We start from the raw sequence: 17,327 nt of genomic DNA on the forward strand, positions 1-17,327 counted from the left end.
GTTTCATAGAGAGGAGCAAAAGAACGCAGAAGAGGCAGGTTTGCCGTCGATGAAACCAAGACCTCTGAGGATGTCTAATGCAATTCTTGCTGGACAAGTTATTTTCTGCATCCTTTACCTTTAGTTCAAAGAGGAAAATCAAACGCTGTGCTGAGAGTGGACAGGTCCACAAGGAGCAATTAGTAGCAGCTTCCCAGACCATGTCTCACATCCATTTCAAGCTGGGTGCTGCAAGACATTGCCTGCAGGGGTCACACACACCTACGTCAATGAAGGAGAACACATGTAAGTGCTACCACCAGCAAAACAGGAGTGATTTTTAAGAATGACACCCTTCCCTGGCAAGAGGAGTGCTACAGCCTGAGCTGGGGCTTGCAGCAACACCACTGCACATCAGGAACGAATGGCAGAGACAACGCTCGGTGATTTCACTGAGCAGGCACCTTACACACAAAACAAAGATGACAATCGCACGAGATGCAAGTACTGTTCTTTATTTTCTGGGGTTTTTGGAACGTGCCCTGGCTGTTCCACAGGGAATCTGAGGGAGGGAGAACTCAAAATAGGAAACTTGTGCGACATACAGGTTTGACATGAGCTAGGCAATTTTTACATACAATTATTAATTTTAAGAATTTCAATCCCACGTGAACCGTGGTTGGATGATCACTAAACACAAATACCAAAAACACCACCACAAAACATAGAAATTAGGCAGCGCTTTTGTAATACTGAAAATTCTCTCCCACCAACAGTCATTAGGAAGTAGCAGCAAACGTGTCCAAAGGTTTTTCAGTATGCAGAGCAACTACAAGTAATGCTTTCAACATGAAAGTCAACTGTAAACCAACAATTTCAGGTAAAATGGAAAGGAGTTCAATCAATGTTACTTCAGCTCCCAGAGTGATCTGAATTTCAATCTTGAATTAGAGAGCACATTAGGATGTCCACTATAGAAGTAAGTATATGAATTTTCACTTCCTTAAGTAGGGACATTTGGAAACAAGTTGATTAATCTTCAACTATTTACAGTGATGCATTGGTAAATATGTTCATCTCTATTTTATAGAAGTATTGGTGCAAACACCCCAGGCTGCTGACATGGCAGCACTCTGAGTTCCGAATCTGCCTCTGGTTCAGCAGGGGCTGGGAGCTGCCCACAGACGTACGCCTCCGCGGCACTGCTGATATCACTGGTGTTTCTGTCCAAACAGACAGGCTTCTGTCCTCACCTATCACACGTAATGCTGAATGTTCATGAGCTAGTGCTAATGAAAGCGTTTCATGGTCTTCACAAATAATTCTCAACACTAATTTTAGGAATTTATTTGAAATGAGACTAGCCATATCGGGTCAGGGGAAATAATACCCACATGGGTCCATCACCCTGCTCTACTTCTGTCCAAAGGAGATGCCTATGGAGCCTCAGAACCAGCAAGCATTGACTGACGGCTCCCCTGCATCCTTGCAGCCTCCACGGGCCACAGCTGTTGGAGCACCGACTTCCAGATCCATACCAAAACGATACTTTGCGCAGCATGAGAAATGGCACAAGCCCATATTCTCTCATGCACAAGCATGAGTAATAAAGCCCAAGTCCATCTTCTCTGTCATGCAAACAACACGCTTACGAGCCGCTCAAGGATTTAACACTTGCCGTAGCAGCTCAATCAGAGAGACCTCGTTGCACCATCCTGTCTTCATCTTCATTAAGGAGGATTGCAAGGGTAGGAAATATAGCATCTTGGGTATATTACACGACACACGTGATTTAAGAACTCCAAATCTGCAGAGTTTTCCCATGTTGCAAAGTTAAGATGCCTCCACATTTCAAAAAGACAAATTCTTACAAGAAAGACATGATGGGCACACCAAAGTTTGCCTACGTGTAGCATTGACCTTCAGGGACAAGCAGCGGTGGGCACTTAGTGAAAATCAAGCCTGCAGCCACGGATAAAGTGGTGCTTCCCTCGATCCGTCTCCTCACCCAGGCTGCACTCCCCATAACGATCACTGACTGTCAGCTAATGGCACATGCCTGCTCAGTGCCACGTAACCAATATTAAAGCAAAACTGAAACAAAGAGGAAGGTGAAAGGAGGGACAGAGAGAGGCTAAGACAGTTTCACAGTGTCTCAATTTTCACTATACAGGGACAGAAGAGAGAATTTTAAACAAACTTATTGCTACAAAAATCAATATATTAAGATACAAACTGCTTACAAACACAGGAATAAAACACGAGCGTTTGCCACAATACAAAGGCCAGTTTAAAGCGCTTTTGTTTGGCAGCACTCATTCCTGCAAAGCTGTTTACAAGAGACACTCTCCACACCCAGCTTACCACAGTCCATCTGAAATTTGAGCAGCCTTCAAATGGACAAGGAATGGAAATAGGAGAATGAGAGAAAACAAATCAAAGGCAACCAATTAATTTTCATCTGTTACATTGTTCTTGTTCAGCTGGGGAAAGGCAAACTTCGTCCATTGCTGGTAAGTCCTCAGAAAAGAAGGTTGGAAAATGCTAACTACAGGTAATAAAGCAGAACTAATGAAATTTATAAATCTGGAAATTCAGGGGAAAAAATGTACACAAGAATAAAGAAAAAATGTATTTAGCAACATGTCAGTGAGCAGAGTTCCAGATTGGAGGCTTGTTTTGCTCAAAAAATTCATCCTAGTGCACAATTGTAGTGAAACTTTTACACAGACCCAACAAACAGAACAGTCTGGTAGATGTGAACGATAAAAAAAGTGTCCTTACTCTCCTTTTTCATTGTGGAAAACGCTCGTATCTTTTTCTGAATTTGGAAATAGAAGTTCTTTCTGCCCCTCTCCCTCTCTTTCCATATTTTAAGTTATGTATCACCAAAACTTGAAAGTAGCAGTATTTCTAACTCTTTTTCAGATGAAAGATAACACACATTCTGTAAACCTCAGTGCTGCTATCCCTTCTGCACCGCAGCCAAAATGTAATAATAGATCTCCAGCAGAGGTGTGAATTGCTTCCATTCATCCTCACCAAGTATTAACTTCATACACTGGCGTTCGTCATTCCAAAACCTACCTACTAGGATAGTTAGTCAATAGCCAGGCTAGTTAGGATAATACCCAGGGATTAAAACCAATAATGTAGTGATTTCCATAGCATTACAGGAATCAACTGTAAAATTAACACTGTATTTCAGGTATCTTCTCAGTCACAATTTTTAAGATGATGCACGCAAACCCAACTGCCTGTGTACGAATAGACTGTTAGAATGCATGGCAAGACCCAGCTTTTTCAGGGGGAGGAGGAAGAGCAAGAGCTTAGCAAAACTTTGCCAACTTTCTGCACCTTCACAGATAAACCAAGTCTTTAGTGTTAAGTCTTGGTGGTTAGAGTTTAAAATAACGTGACTGCAGTGATTATGAGTATTACTCAATAGTATGCTACAAGAGCGTATGATAAATGAGAAACAATTTCCCTAAAATTTCTAGTAAATATTCCTCCTAAATTCAAGTGTCTCAAAAAGCCCCTACAGTTCATTCACGTGAATGTAAGGTCTCCTGTTTTCCTAAAGGGTTTTGGTTCAGTCAGACAGAAAATCATTTCCTGGTGTACAGCTGTCACTGCTTTCTCAAGGTATGCTTTTATAAGGTAGAGATTTAGCTTTTTACACTACTGCCTGAGATACTACGAGTGGCTGAATCCCTATAGTGTAACGAAGGCTGTGAACTACAGCGATTAGAGGGTAGCCACAGGCAGGAAGGCAGCTACACCTGGTTATGAAGAGTTAAACAGGCTGGGAGAACAGCAAGACTAAAGGCAAGATTGGGAGCCCCAACCATTAATGCTCACACAAGGCTGAGGAAGTCTGATCGACCCCCTGATCAAAGGAGGCTGGAGACCTCTCAAGTTGGAGGCATCCCCGGCGTGCACACACACTTAAACCTGCTAAACAAAACTGCTGGGCAAAGTGCGAGGTTTTAGGAGAAAAATGAGCTGATCTAATGGCTGCTGCTGCTCAAAAAGGCAGTCCAACCTCTACCACTCCCTCACTTTTCTTGTCCCCTAAGCAAGCTCACTCAGTTCATTTTTTTTGTTTTTTTTTGGCAGATAACGTGTCACATCTCCCGGTCACGCTGGCTTTCTGCCAGTTAAACATGCTGACCAGGAGCCGCTGCCAGTGCCACAGAAGTTGTTGCGAACTTCTGGCCAAGAGTGGACATGCTGTTCCTGGTACTGACAAACTATTAGATGGCTCACCTTGTGTCATGAAAACTCTGCTAGAAACTTTATGATAAAAATAACTGCAGTCTTTGCCAGAAGATCGCGTACCAATTCGTGCAGAGTGGGGATCCTACCAAAACTTCTGAGTTAGTTCCCAGGCATCACCACACACATCTACTTCTACATTAAACTCGTTAAGTAGAAGAGTATTTCCCAGGCAAAAAAGATTCCTGAAGCAGTACCAAGCTGCACCACCTGGGTGCCTTCAGGCCATCTATCAAAAAGGAAAAATATCTTACGGATCCCCAGGGAGCAGAGTGATCTGCTGGCACTGAAGTCACAGAAATCCTGGTTTGTCAGCTCAGGAATAGAGGTGGTGACTCCAACTCTGCTTATTTCTGTTCCTCCCTATTAGACAGGGGAGGATCAATTGGGGTTATGTTAAAGTTGGCACATCAATCAGTGTTTTCCAAGTCCAATGTGACATAATTAAAAAGGTTAATAGCACAGCCTCACTGCTAAAAAGTTAGAAATGCCAGGGTCTGGGGCATCTCCTCCTTCTCAACCGATAAAATGTAATTCAACAGAACTGTCTCAGCACTTTCTAGCAATAATCAACTAATTTGCTAACTGCGCACTTTGTGGACAGAAAAAAATATTTAAATGTCACTTACTAGCTGCTCTCATATTACATAAATGTACTATTTTGCTATGTTTCACTTGTGTCTTATTCCACTTCTCAGACATACAAGTGCTAAGCTAAATTAAAAGAAATATTGCATCTGGAAATAATGAAGAACTTTCCACTCACTAAATCTTGCCATTTGAGGCTGAGGTCTAATTTCTTAACTTTACACAAACCATTTCTGTGGAGGCCTAGCTTCCTTAGGGCACAAAGTCTCTGAAGAGATTAGGCTATTTTAAAGACACCAGATCCCATCTGATAGAAACGAATTTTAAAAACCTTACCATGATATCAGCTACTGCTTTCATTCTACTAATATGAGCAATGGTTGTGGTGGGCACTCGATACCATATTTAACAAGTTGGTGTTGAAAATTGCATTCACATTTCATTTAGCCAAAAGAATTATAAAAGGGTACATGAAAGTTGAGAGATCCGAGGTAAAATTAGGGTTCCATAAATATAAATTTCCTTTGTCTTCAACAGAGGCAGAATTTCACCTTTCAAGCCCAAACCTTCTCTGACACACAATAGTATACATAAAATACAGATACACTCTATTTCAAATATGAAACACTTGTAAAAATGGGAGTAAGAGAGAAAAAGAAAAAAGTCTTTCGCTGGGAGGAATACTGAGGTACACTGAATAATATTCAAACCCAGATATTAATTGAAAAATGTCTATTAGCTGCAAAATGGAAATACTTCCTAATGCTGCTAAAAGCTATTATGCCAGATGGGCAAAGCCTTCTAATTTAAAAATTACTTCAATATGATTCAAGTACACTTGAGGTATAAAAACTGTATTTATAAAAACAACTCACGTGATATGCCCATTAAACTGGGCTAAGGCAGTTGGTTTCTGGATCCATGTTAGGATAAATTAGGGTAAACATTTGGAATCAGGAAGTTCTTAATATGAACTCGGTGAAATTTTGGAAATGATTTAAGCAATAGAAGTCTTTCACTGTTTAGGACAATGTGTGCATTATCCTAAATGCACACATCACGATACGCACATCGTGATTGATGTAATATCTATCCATTTCACTGTCTTTTAAAGATAAGTTATTTCAAGGTTCTGCTTTTGTTCACCATGTGCACTAAACCATTTTTGCATTGCTAAATTCTCAAGGGATTTTTTTACCTGTCATAATTAGATAATTACATCATCATCAAAAACTAGTATTTTAGAATGGCAAAGACTAATTGTCCAACTAACTGAAGAGAGTGACTCAAGATTAAATGGGGCACATCAGTAATGCAGTGAAAAAGAGCGTTATTTCTTCTGTAGACAGCTTTGGTCAGTGTTCTCTTTAGGATGTCCAGCATTCATTTCAGTAGTTTTGACATGTCTCTGGGTCTTGCTGTTTTTCTGAAGCTCAGTTCAGACAGTGACAATAGGCTGTTACGGATTAATCCAATTGAAAATTATTAGAACTAAACTGAGAAGGCCAACACAAATGCCGAAAATAACCAATGCACACGCCTGTGAAGAAAAAAAAGCAAAAATGAATATTTTCCTGAAGGAAGCACTTTACATTTCTAAGGCTTATAACTAATGATGAAAAAACTTGTAAGAACAGGTTTAAATAGTGTCTTTTAAAATAATCTTTAATGTTTCAAATTACTCAGTCTTCAAACACAAAGTATCTGCTTAGGGGGAAACTAAACTAAGCCTGCTCTGGGATAGGTTCATTGGGAACTCGCAGAGCAGTCTGGTTTGCTTGCTCATACTATCCATCTGCAAAGAAAAAAATAATTAAAAAATCCTTTGCCCTTTACAACTCTGAACAAATTAAGAAACTGAATTTGTATTTTACTCAAAATATAATTCAAGTTACAATGGACTCTTTACATTTTTGAATAGCCAGATGATAATAAAACCACAGTTCAAGAGACAGTAGATTGCTGATTTATAACAAGGCCCCAAATCTGTTGGAACTAGTCAAGACTTTAAATGGTCAGAGAACATCATTATTAGATTTTCTTTCAGATTCCCTATTTTGTCAATACTAGAGCAGCCCCATGAATCGTAAGAATGGCAGAAGGACTACGTACAAACAGTCTATCAGCATTTTAGCCACTGTCATGAAGTTGCTCTGCTGAGCAGTGGTTAAAATGAAGACAAACGGTTACAGAGCAAAAAAGGAGGCTGCTGCACAAATTCCAACTAGAACTTAACCTACTACACCAAAAGAGAAACCATAAAGAGGAGGGGGAAAAAGGAAGAAAAATAAAGATGTTTTTGTGAAGGCTTACATAGAAAACAAGCATAAACACTGTTTCACTTAAACACAGTTTGGCTTTGTCCCAGCTCCCCAGACAACATCAGAGTAATGCGTGAAAACTGAGGAGAAATTGGATTAAAAGTCAACATCTGAAAACTATAGGAAAAGCATGTATTCAGATCAACGGTCTGGCATATGGACATACCACTAGTCAAAAATGTCTGGTGAAGAAGGAGTTTTAGAAAGACTAGAGCTATCATGAAGGATAAAAGAAAATGCTCACAGATTTTGTGAACTGCAAGGAAAACAAGAACTTTGCCCGTTGGATTATGTGCTCTACAGTGTATTAAGATGCATCTAAAATTAGCCTGTTAAAATATAACTAGCACACGTGGAAAAAAAGCATACCCCAAGCTTCTGTGGTGATAAAAAGTCCTCTCTGCTAAGTTTAAGATAAAATAGTCCAGGGTATACAAAAAGCAAACATGTTGATGTGGTTGAACCTTTAAAAAACAGAAAGTAAGATTTTACTTAGAGCAAAATTGTAGTATATTAGCTTATCATAATACTGAATTTTTTGAAGAAAAGTTAAACAAACCAAACCAACAACCGCAACAACTTACCAACTACTCCAAATACATTTTTAATGTCTGGCACGTACATTGCAAACAACACAACAACTGTATTCAGTGTTAAAGTGACAAGGATATGGCAAATCCACGACACAGGAAGGTGAGAGAAAAATACCATCAATACAGCTTTCCTTGCCTACATAATATGAAAAGAAACATTGCATGGGTAAATACACACATATACATATATTTTATTCTTATCTCAATTTCAGAAACTTAAGAATTACATCATTCCAGATGTGGAAGAACATTTAAAAATCAAAATGCAAGAAGTTTAGCAATAGTTAAATGTTTTGTCTTTCTGTAGCACAGTTTATTTCAGTATTAAAGCGGTACTTATCACATGGCCATTAGTTTTAAGGAAGTACTCCTTTTTTGCAGGGACAAAAGAAGGTCTGGGGGATGATGCTTTGTCTCTTGGTAGCAAATGTCAGCATGTTGCCCACTGATACGTAATCTACACACTACTTCTAGATACATAGTTTTGCATGCACAAATTTTTTTTGGTCAAAACTGAATGAATTTTCAGTTCTACTATGGTATTGATAAACTACAGTAGGGTTTTTTGTGAAATAGGTCAATATGTGTTTTTAATTTACAATTAAATTGAGTTTTCATGTATAAGTGTGTTTGTGTGTGAGTGCGTGCATGTAGAAAGGAAAAACCAAGTCAGCAAAACTCAATTTAAGGCGGGAGGGGAATCAAACTAAATAAACTTTAGAAGTTCTGAATTTTCTAAATTAAAAACAACGCTGTGGGCTAGTTTTAATGTGAAATCTGTCTCAAGAGCACAAATTAGCTTAGCGGTTAGTTGTTATTTTGGAGCTCTCATGGAACATATGCAAATATGTGGTCTTTGATCAATCACTTGACAAGTGAATAAGATACACAAGACTAGATGTGATTCAAATATTGCAGTCTGCAAAGCATTAGCGTTACCATTGCTTATGCCAGCTTCAAAACATTGAGGAGTACTTACTGGGAAGTGGATTAGAGGGACTGTCAAAAGCACAGCAAACAGTATGGCTACTTTAACTGTCATGATGACAGTATCATGTGGCAGGTACCTGCTGTAACCTTGCAGCAATTCAGAGTCCACTTTGTCTGAAAACAAGAAAAATTAATTGCTTTGTTAATCATTTGAGAACTAAGATAATTAGCAATGCATATTGAGCTTACATGCCAATTGATCAATTTGCTTGTAAGTAATGCAGAGTGGAGGGGGGTTGCAGATACGCATCGCTTTGGCATTACTGATACACTACATAACCTCAAGAAAACTGAAAAGATTTCAGGAGGCAGGTCTCTGTAGAGCCTCAACTGAAGCCAAAGCTACCTAAAGAGAAGATACAAATACAATGGAGAAAGCATTAAAAAGAAAGATGATGTGACATGAAGCTAAGGATACACTAAAACTTGTTCTATGTGTCTGAAACAGTCAACGCTAGATTCTTTTGGTTGAACTAGAAGCCAGAAACAAATTAATTTTGGTAAATTGACTGAATTGCATTTCCTTTTATTTCCCCCTGAAAAATTAAGTGATATGCAACGTAAAATTTCGTGATTTGAGAGAAAAGCTACAATTCTAATTTAAAGGAAGAAAGAAATGTTCAAAACTATGCTAGCATATGTGCTATTACTGGCTATAGTTAGCAATACATTGCTGGATTACATGGAGGATAACTAGCATCACCTATACTTCTAAAACATATTTCTTATTTAAAAAAAGAAAAAAGAACCAAACTATTGACAATTTCTGCTATGCCAAATGAGCAGACAAGTACAACACAAGGACACCTGAAGGCTGTCAGATTCCTATAACACCCAGAGGATGACAGAGGACTGCAGTGGCAATGCACCCAATGAGGCCAAACTCTTTCAGATGATAGCTCTGTTGTCTTCAGCAGTAAGAACCTCACATGCTCTCCATCAAATGCACATTTAGCTTTGCAAAACCAACTCTGTTGTGGAATTACTCTAGTACCGTACACCATGGATGCACCACCATGAACGTTACTTTTGTAATATTCAAGGCAGAAGTGGGGCAAAAAGTGGTGAATCAGTCATGAATCCTTCACCTTTGACTTTTGCCCTTTTAATGTGAAAATTTTCACTAAGTTAACAGCAAAAGTCGGAGCCTTGGAAGTGGTCTCTACCCTGACTTTTCCTTTTTTCGGCATACCTTGACTCTATGCCTTTTTGGGCTTCAGAATGGACCAAAATTTCCACCAAAGTCCAGTCACCGTATGAAGTTTCAAATTCACAGAAAACAGAATAAACCATCTAAACCACAGAAAGATGAAGCATGTCTCATTTCAAAGAGGGAATGCTTTTTTTTTGTTTTCAATTTAAAATAAAATGTTTTAAATTTTCTGAGACTGGTGTTTTAGGAACAGGGAACAGATTCTCTCTATTTAAAGAAATAAGTTAATTAAACAAGACAACCAAAAAGTCAAAAAAGGAGAAGAAGCTTACAAGGGGAAAAAACAACATATCTTTTACAGATGCTCACTGTTGCTTCCAGCGTTTCAGGCTCTTGAGTCCGAGAGTTACTAAAAGAAATCAGGCTTGCAGAAAACCAGAAATGTTCGCAATGAAACAGACTAAAAGACTACAGTCAAGACAGGGTCTTGCCCCAAAGAAATCATGACAGCGAAGGTAACAGGATGGTTTCTAGGACTAACACTGTTCTTCCCCCTGCCCTCTTTTTTTTTTTTTTTGTTTTTTAACTTCTTGTTGAGATCTCATCTGGAGACAGATGGTTATCCCACGCTGCCTGCTGAATCTCTCAGACTCTCAGAGTGACACTCAAAATTATACTTTCCTACAAACCATGCGGAGACAGTCAGGAAACTGTAATAGTGGCCTATAAGCTATTAGAGGTTTCAAAACTCCCCATATAATTTTTCAAAGGATTCTGAGTGTCAAGGGAACATTGCCAGACAGTTATGGTCAGACATACACTAATACTTGGGGAAAAAAGGTGCAAAACTTTTCTTCCACTTCCAGCAGATTCCCAGTGAAATAGCTAATGTTAGTTCCAATTAATTTGTAAAATTACCAAACCAAAACAAAGAAGCCATACATGCTTTGTACCCAAGCTGTATCAGACAGGGAAAACATGTGCAAACCTTCATGCCTCCCTAATATTAGGGCTAGCTTGCTGTGGGTCAAATTCCCCTCATAAAAGCAACAGCCTCAGTGCTACTTGGAGACTATCACAGGGATATCACAGGGTTAGTAAGTGACACAAGTTGCTAGAAGATACAACCGTACAACAGACCTTTCAAACTTGTTGGACAAGATTATCAGATCTCAAAATTTCTCACAGACCATGATAAATTTGTTCCCAGTTTTTAAGTGAAAATATTACACAGTCCAGAATGTAGGGGCAATCAGTAGTCTAATTACGTAGCATTAGAGAGCATCAACAGACCTTCAGCTACAGTTTAGGGACCAATACCACGTCTGTACAGCATTTTAGGGCAAAAACTCTGCAAAGTTTAGCTACATTACACGATGAGAAGTCAATGAGACTGTAACCCTTCACAGCGTTAGACATATTCTTAAGTCTTCACAGGAACAAGATTTCAGAGGATTCAAGTGTATCAATGCACAAACAAGCCTGAAGTACTCCAGACAGAATGCATTTCTCATTTATTATTAGCCTTCATTCTAAAGAATTCTTGAAGAATATACTTACCATAAAATGTCAGGTATCCAAACAGAGCAGACATGAAGTAAATTAGGAAACTCAGACCAATTCCTGTGACGGTTACACTCTGCATTCTACTTTTCGATGGACTAAAATGCAAAAAACCCCCCCAAAATTAGTGTTGCTTAATCTGTATTGTGGACTATTAAACACAATGCAATCTACATAGCAGTTTCCCTTTCATAAGAAAGCATCAGCTTAATTTATGACCGCAGAGTATTTGCTGAGGTCTGTGCTGTCAGTAATAGTTAGGGGTTTTTAAAGTATTTTTAATCTGGTAATTAAAGGGCGCTTTTCATGCAGACAACTAACATTGTTCCCATCTTGCAGGGAATTTAGACATACCAGAGTATCTTTTAAATCAAAATTTTGATTTATACAGGATGATATATATAATTTAGGTCAAAAAACCCACTGAATCAGATGTAGCCAAATGCAGATTCAGTTACCACAATAAAAATTAACTAGTAAGTACCTTAGCAAATGACCTTTTTTCTCCAGATTGTCCAGGCCAGGACAATGTACTGACATTGATGATGGAGCCATATTTGTTACTTTTCTCTCCTGTAAGAGAGGAAAAGCCAGTGCAGACTAAAACTGTACATTTCCCAAAACCATGAAAGCTACTTAGTCTGCATTGTTTGATGGCACTGACTTGAAAATAAAAATTATTCAAGATTAATTTGGGGAAAATATTACAGAAATACTATCATTATATTTTAATATTGCATGTGTTTTCATACATTACCTTTGGAGCTCACAATAGATGGGTAAGACTGAGGTATGGCAGAGAAAAGAGAAGGCCATAGTTGGTATTGCATAAGCACTCTAAAAGAGAAGAAAAACATCTTGTAGGTTGTTTGTTATTATAGATGGTTGGAAAAATATCTGGATGAATTCAGAATTCAGTTCAAGCATTGGAAGTGAGTGGAAATCTTTCCACATTAATGCTTTGAGATAAATCTGCACAACATAGAATGGCGTCTCTGAATCATTCCACAAAAAATGGACCTTTTCAACCAGTATGTCTTCAAGTGGTGGTCCTCACTGACTATTGCATCATCAGGAGCGGTCAGGCTGTCTATAAGCCAACAACTGAAAGATACTTTTTTAGCTATATTGAGGCCAAGTTCTTACCTAAACAGAGCAGGATTTGCCCCAGAGTCAGTGTGTCATTCATGAAATTTTCTAAGAAGATTTCTAAATTCTAATATCCATAGCTACCTGTCAGTTTACTGATTGCTTCATCCTGACTTCGCTGTTTTCTTATTACTCCTTCACAAAAAATTTGGATACAGTATCCAGAAAATAAAACATTCTTTGGCATCTAAAGTTTTAAGATAGTTATATAATTAAAGTTGCAACCACACAATTAGTGGTATATTATTCCAAAAACTTATAATAGAAGACATGAACCATCTAGTATAGCTTACTACAATTGCCAAGCGGAATAAGCTGAACTGTAACAAACACTTTTGTGCTGACATAATCAGGCCCATACTGGTAAAAATATGCCACTTTCTATTGACAAAGTTAAAATTAAAAAAGAAGTAGAGATGAGTCCCAAGATTCTTCAAAGCACAAAAGGCCAGACAAAAGGCCAGAATCTCACAGGAGACGTTTCTGGTCAAAGCAAAATTTCTTCTTTGATCTACAGATAACATTTGTCTCATGTTTGCATTGCCCAAGTTGTTTTTTTTTTTCTCTTTTTCTTGGGAAAGTGGGCGTGGATTTTGGTTTTTCAGACAAATGCAGCCAACTGTGTCCCTCCTAAATTCCACTACACTACAGGCCTATCCTAGATTTATTCTTCCCTTTTTCCCTTCCTCTTCATCCCACAGAGACTAGAGTTCTACATGATCCTTCCTCTTCTGCAAGCCTTGATGAGCGGTGACATGATTTAAATGTCACATTAATTAACAAATACCAGAGCTGGCATCCAATGAAATGCACAAGATTGCATTAGGCCTTCAGGTACAAAAACGCCCAAAACTAAGGTTAGGCCCAGGCAGTTTCAGGAAACCTGTCCTACCTCACAAGGAACTAAAAGTGTGCGTACAGTAAAGCAGCATTGACTTCCACCTGAGGACATATTAAGTTGGCTTGATTCAACTGCATCATGAGGCTGACGACCACTGCATCTGTTATACTTTATAGTTTGGTCATATTTGCAAAATGTTTTCATAAATGTTAACTTGGACAGCCAGCCTTCACATAAAAAAGAAAGAGTGAGACTGGGTAACACTTGGCAGCAGGTATAGGAAATATTTCAGCAGCCTATAACTAGTTTTACAGAAGAATACCTTACCCTGGATAGAGTTTAAACCCCAACTCTTTAAAAACCACCACCCCCCTTTAAGTTTGCGTATTGTTAATAGAGATTACCTCTTTTGAAAGATGAAAGAGCCTTGCTTTACAATCCCCAGTAGAATTTGAAACCTGTAAGACATACATGCAAAAAAAATGGCATACTGAAAGAATAAGCCCAAACCACAGACATGAAACTTTTTAGTTTCTGTGATGATTATGAAAAGAAGGAATTTAAATTAAAGGTAATTCTGAAAGTGTTAATGTAAAAAAGCATTACAGTTACTAATAAAATTAGAACTTCAAAACAGCATGCACTTTACCTGTAAAGTCTCTATGGCACTATTTAGAGGTAGAGGACAAGGGATTGACCATTTTTTTATCATAACCTGCAAAGACAACATATTTAATGTATGAATGATACCCTAAAAATCAGTTTAAATTTAGATATACGTCGCTAAAATATCAGACTGTTGGTACACAAAGCAGGGAGCTATACCCATAGTAAATTAACAGGCTTGACTGGTAGATACTTAGGCCACAAGAAGGAGACCTGACAGAAGAACTTGTCAGTGCCATTCCATACAGCTGCTTACCATGCACAGCTGGCAGCCTTATGGCGTGCCTGTCTGGAGGTGGTGCACTGAAATGAGCTCTGACATTAACTGAAATACAACCAGCACTCAGCATTCACTCTCTCCATGCTCCACACAAATTGCCTCCCATACAGAATAGCGGCTGTGTTAGCTGTCCCAGGCTCTTTCCCTAAGTAGACAAGCCCTTAACAGAGATAGAGCAGAGCCTAGGGCTAATCTTAAAAGGCAGAAACATATGGTTTGGACTAGAAAGCAAAGGAAAAAACAATAAATGCAATTATTGTCCCAGAATGTCATTGGGGCTTTAGCTACACCCTGCTGGTTTAGGGACTGCCATGTAACAGGGAAGAAAATCAAAGGGAAATTAAAATAAGAAACGTTACCTCCTTTTTCAGGAGCCTAGTTTAAAATGATAGTTGCATTGCTCTCCTCACCCTAATTAATTTCCTATTGTAGTTGCCTGGCTTTAGAGGTTATAATTTGTTTGAAGCCTAGAGCAAATAATTAAAAACTTAATTAAAGACTCAGATTCATGAGAAGAATAACATGGCAGAGAACACTTCTCCTGGCTCAAAGAACTACTTTTTGCTTGCAGCCAAGTGGTGTTTCCCAGAGAATAAGGATTAGATGCTCCCTCTTGTCACCACTGCCAGGAGAAGCAAACAAATGTTACCTCCGGACAAAATGTGGGGAAAGGAAACTGCGGGTGCATGGCACGCTGAGTCCATTGTGGCAATAACATGTCTTAAATTGCATGACTAAGAACAACTCACAACGACTCAAGGTACGGAACTAGGAAGTAGCTTGCTCAACAGCAGTCTGCAAACTGTGAAAAAGGGATTATCAATGGAAATCCTCCAACCATGTTTCTGACACTAAAGTGGCATTGCTTCATACCAGGAGATCTGTTCTTACCTACTTATTGATGGCTACACTGCCTCCCTCTGTCCAAGTGAACTGCGTGGGAATAGCTCAAAGCTGCACCAGGGGAGGTTTAGACTGGACATCAGGAAGCATTTCTGTACCAAGAGGGTGGTCAAATCCTGGAACAGGCTTCCTAGAGAGGTGGTCTATGCCCCAAGCCTGTCAGTGTTTAAGAGGCATTTGGACAATGGCCTTAACAACATGCTTCAACTTTTGGTCAGCTCTGAATTGGTCAGGCAGTTGGACTAGATGATTGTTGTAGGTCCTTTCCAACTGAAAAATTCAATTCTATTCTGTTCTGTTCTGTTCTATTCTATCCTATCCTACCCTAGTAAGTGTTTAAGAAGGGACAAGAAGATCTTGGTAGTACATCACGAAGTTCAGCTGAAGAGTGAGCAAGGGAGAAGGAAGAAAGGACTGAACACTAGAATATAACTTCGGCCTGTTTCATACATGTGTGTGACTCTGTCACATGGGTCACCCCTGCTTCAGCTCTTTCTTACACACCAAGCAGCGAGAAGCTATGAGCTGAGACACAGACGCAGACTGCTGGTGCTGTAATACCACAACCGTGGATGCACGGCTGTACTATCTCCCCAGGAAGCCCAAGCTTGTTGGCTAGCTGAAGACATTTATGAAGCTGAACAAGAAGGCAAATATTTTTCCAAGGAGATCTCTGTGTACTTAAGGGCACCCAGATAGGGGAAATAAAGGAGAAACTTTGAAGGCTCCAAAGTAGAAGCCTTGGTGGGAGCTCTGGCTAAGGCTGGAATAGGCTTCCTGAGCAACAAAAAGGGGCATGAAGCTAAAGGGCAAGCTTTGGTGAAAGCCAAGTGTGCCTGGCAGTGGTGGAGGCAGGGTTTCCTGCAAGCTAAAGAGCAAAGATATATATAAACATTGCAGGGGGAGGCCAAGACAAGCCAAACCTAAAAAGCTGAAGAGCATTTTTCTAAAATGAAATTAATACAGATTCAGAACAGATTGAAATGGAAATAAAAGGAGACAAAATAAAACACACTAGGTGCATCTAAAATCTGTAATTTTATTTGCCCACCTGCCTTATTATTCAAATCTGTTTGGGTTTCCAATTGTGGTTTACTCTGTATATCTAATGAGGTCCCCCCAACAGGAAGAGATTTTTAAATTGGCAGCACAGCCCAGTTAGCTGAGCAGTCACGCAGACAGCACGATCCTCCTCTGGAACTTTAAGCCTACTTTATGTAAATGTTGTCTTTTGAGTATAACAAACATTCGTTTTTAAGTGAAAAAACCCTAAAACCTAAAAAGAGGTTCTAGTGGCAATAGGGTATTTTAAACCCACACCAAAAACATTGCTAAAAATAAAGTTAGAGGCTCAAAACGTTCTAATATTCTCAGTAATGTTGCTTTTTCGTATCCTGCAGAGGGAAAACAGGAATCCCTTTATTCCAGCAGTATGACAGCACTCAGCAAAGAGGGGGTCTCTGTGCATAACATCATTCATTACATATGGCAGCTTCCCAATCTGCATCACATTTTGTTCTGGGAACATAAACAAGAGATTTAGAAAAATACCATCAGGAATCATTAACACCTTTGTTGAACAAGCTACCAAGAGGGCTGTCTCCACAAAAAAAAAGAAAAATCTGTCTTTACTCTTCAGAAATCTTCAATATAGCAAGAGGGGAGGCAATAAAAAAAAAAGTTTAACAATCACATTTAATTTCTTTGCACTTATGTTTCAAGTCAGGAAAGTATTCAACAATCAGAAACAAAAAGTGCTCAGGACCTCACAGAATCTGGCTTTGAATTAATGGTTAAATATATTTCTTCTTTTCCCAGATCAGCTCATCTTGGCATTTTCACTTTTTTCCAAGTGAGGACTATAACCAGTATATTAACTTTAAAGGAAAAGATACTGAAGCACAGGGAGGAGATATGTGACCTGCCAAAGCCCCACCGCAGAGCACAGAGAACAAAGAGTAGTCTCTAGACCTTTTGCTCAGCGCACTCACCAGACCATACTGCCCAAGACATATGCTGTCTA

At 39.0% G+C, this 17,327-nt stretch overlaps 1 protein-coding gene across 4 annotated transcripts in view; it reads right to left on the bottom strand.

The window, feature by feature from the left end:
• Positions 1-478: 478 nt before the first annotated feature.
• The window catches only part of SLC38A6 (solute carrier family 38 member 6), a 44,334-nt gene continuing 27,485 nt past the window's right edge, over positions 479-17,327 (bottom strand). For 2 of the 4 annotated variants that reach the window (XM_054827293.1, XM_054827292.1), the window contains exons 9-16: positions 14,105-14,170; positions 13,860-13,913; positions 12,223-12,302; positions 11,463-11,563; positions 8,739-8,863; positions 7,751-7,895; positions 7,536-7,630; positions 479-6,385 (exon numbers count right to left, since the gene is read on the bottom strand). In XM_054827293.1, coding sequence (XP_054683268.1) covers positions 6,305-6,385; positions 7,536-7,630; positions 7,751-7,895; positions 8,739-8,863; positions 11,463-11,563; positions 12,223-12,302; positions 13,860-13,913; positions 14,105-14,170 — 747 coding nt within the window. In that variant the 3' untranslated portion in view covers positions 479-6,304. The remainder of the gene's footprint in view (positions 6,386-7,535; positions 7,631-7,750; positions 7,896-8,738; positions 8,864-11,462; positions 11,564-12,222; positions 12,303-13,859; positions 13,914-14,104; positions 14,171-17,327) is intronic. The other 2 variants (XM_054827295.1, XM_054827294.1) reach the window with 2 other exon arrangements.

This window comes from Grus americana, chromosome 5 (genome assembly GCF_028858705.1).
Source record: "Grus americana isolate bGruAme1 chromosome 5, bGruAme1.mat, whole genome shotgun sequence".
Classification (NCBI taxonomy): domain Eukaryota; kingdom Metazoa; phylum Chordata; class Aves; order Gruiformes; family Gruidae; genus Grus; species Grus americana.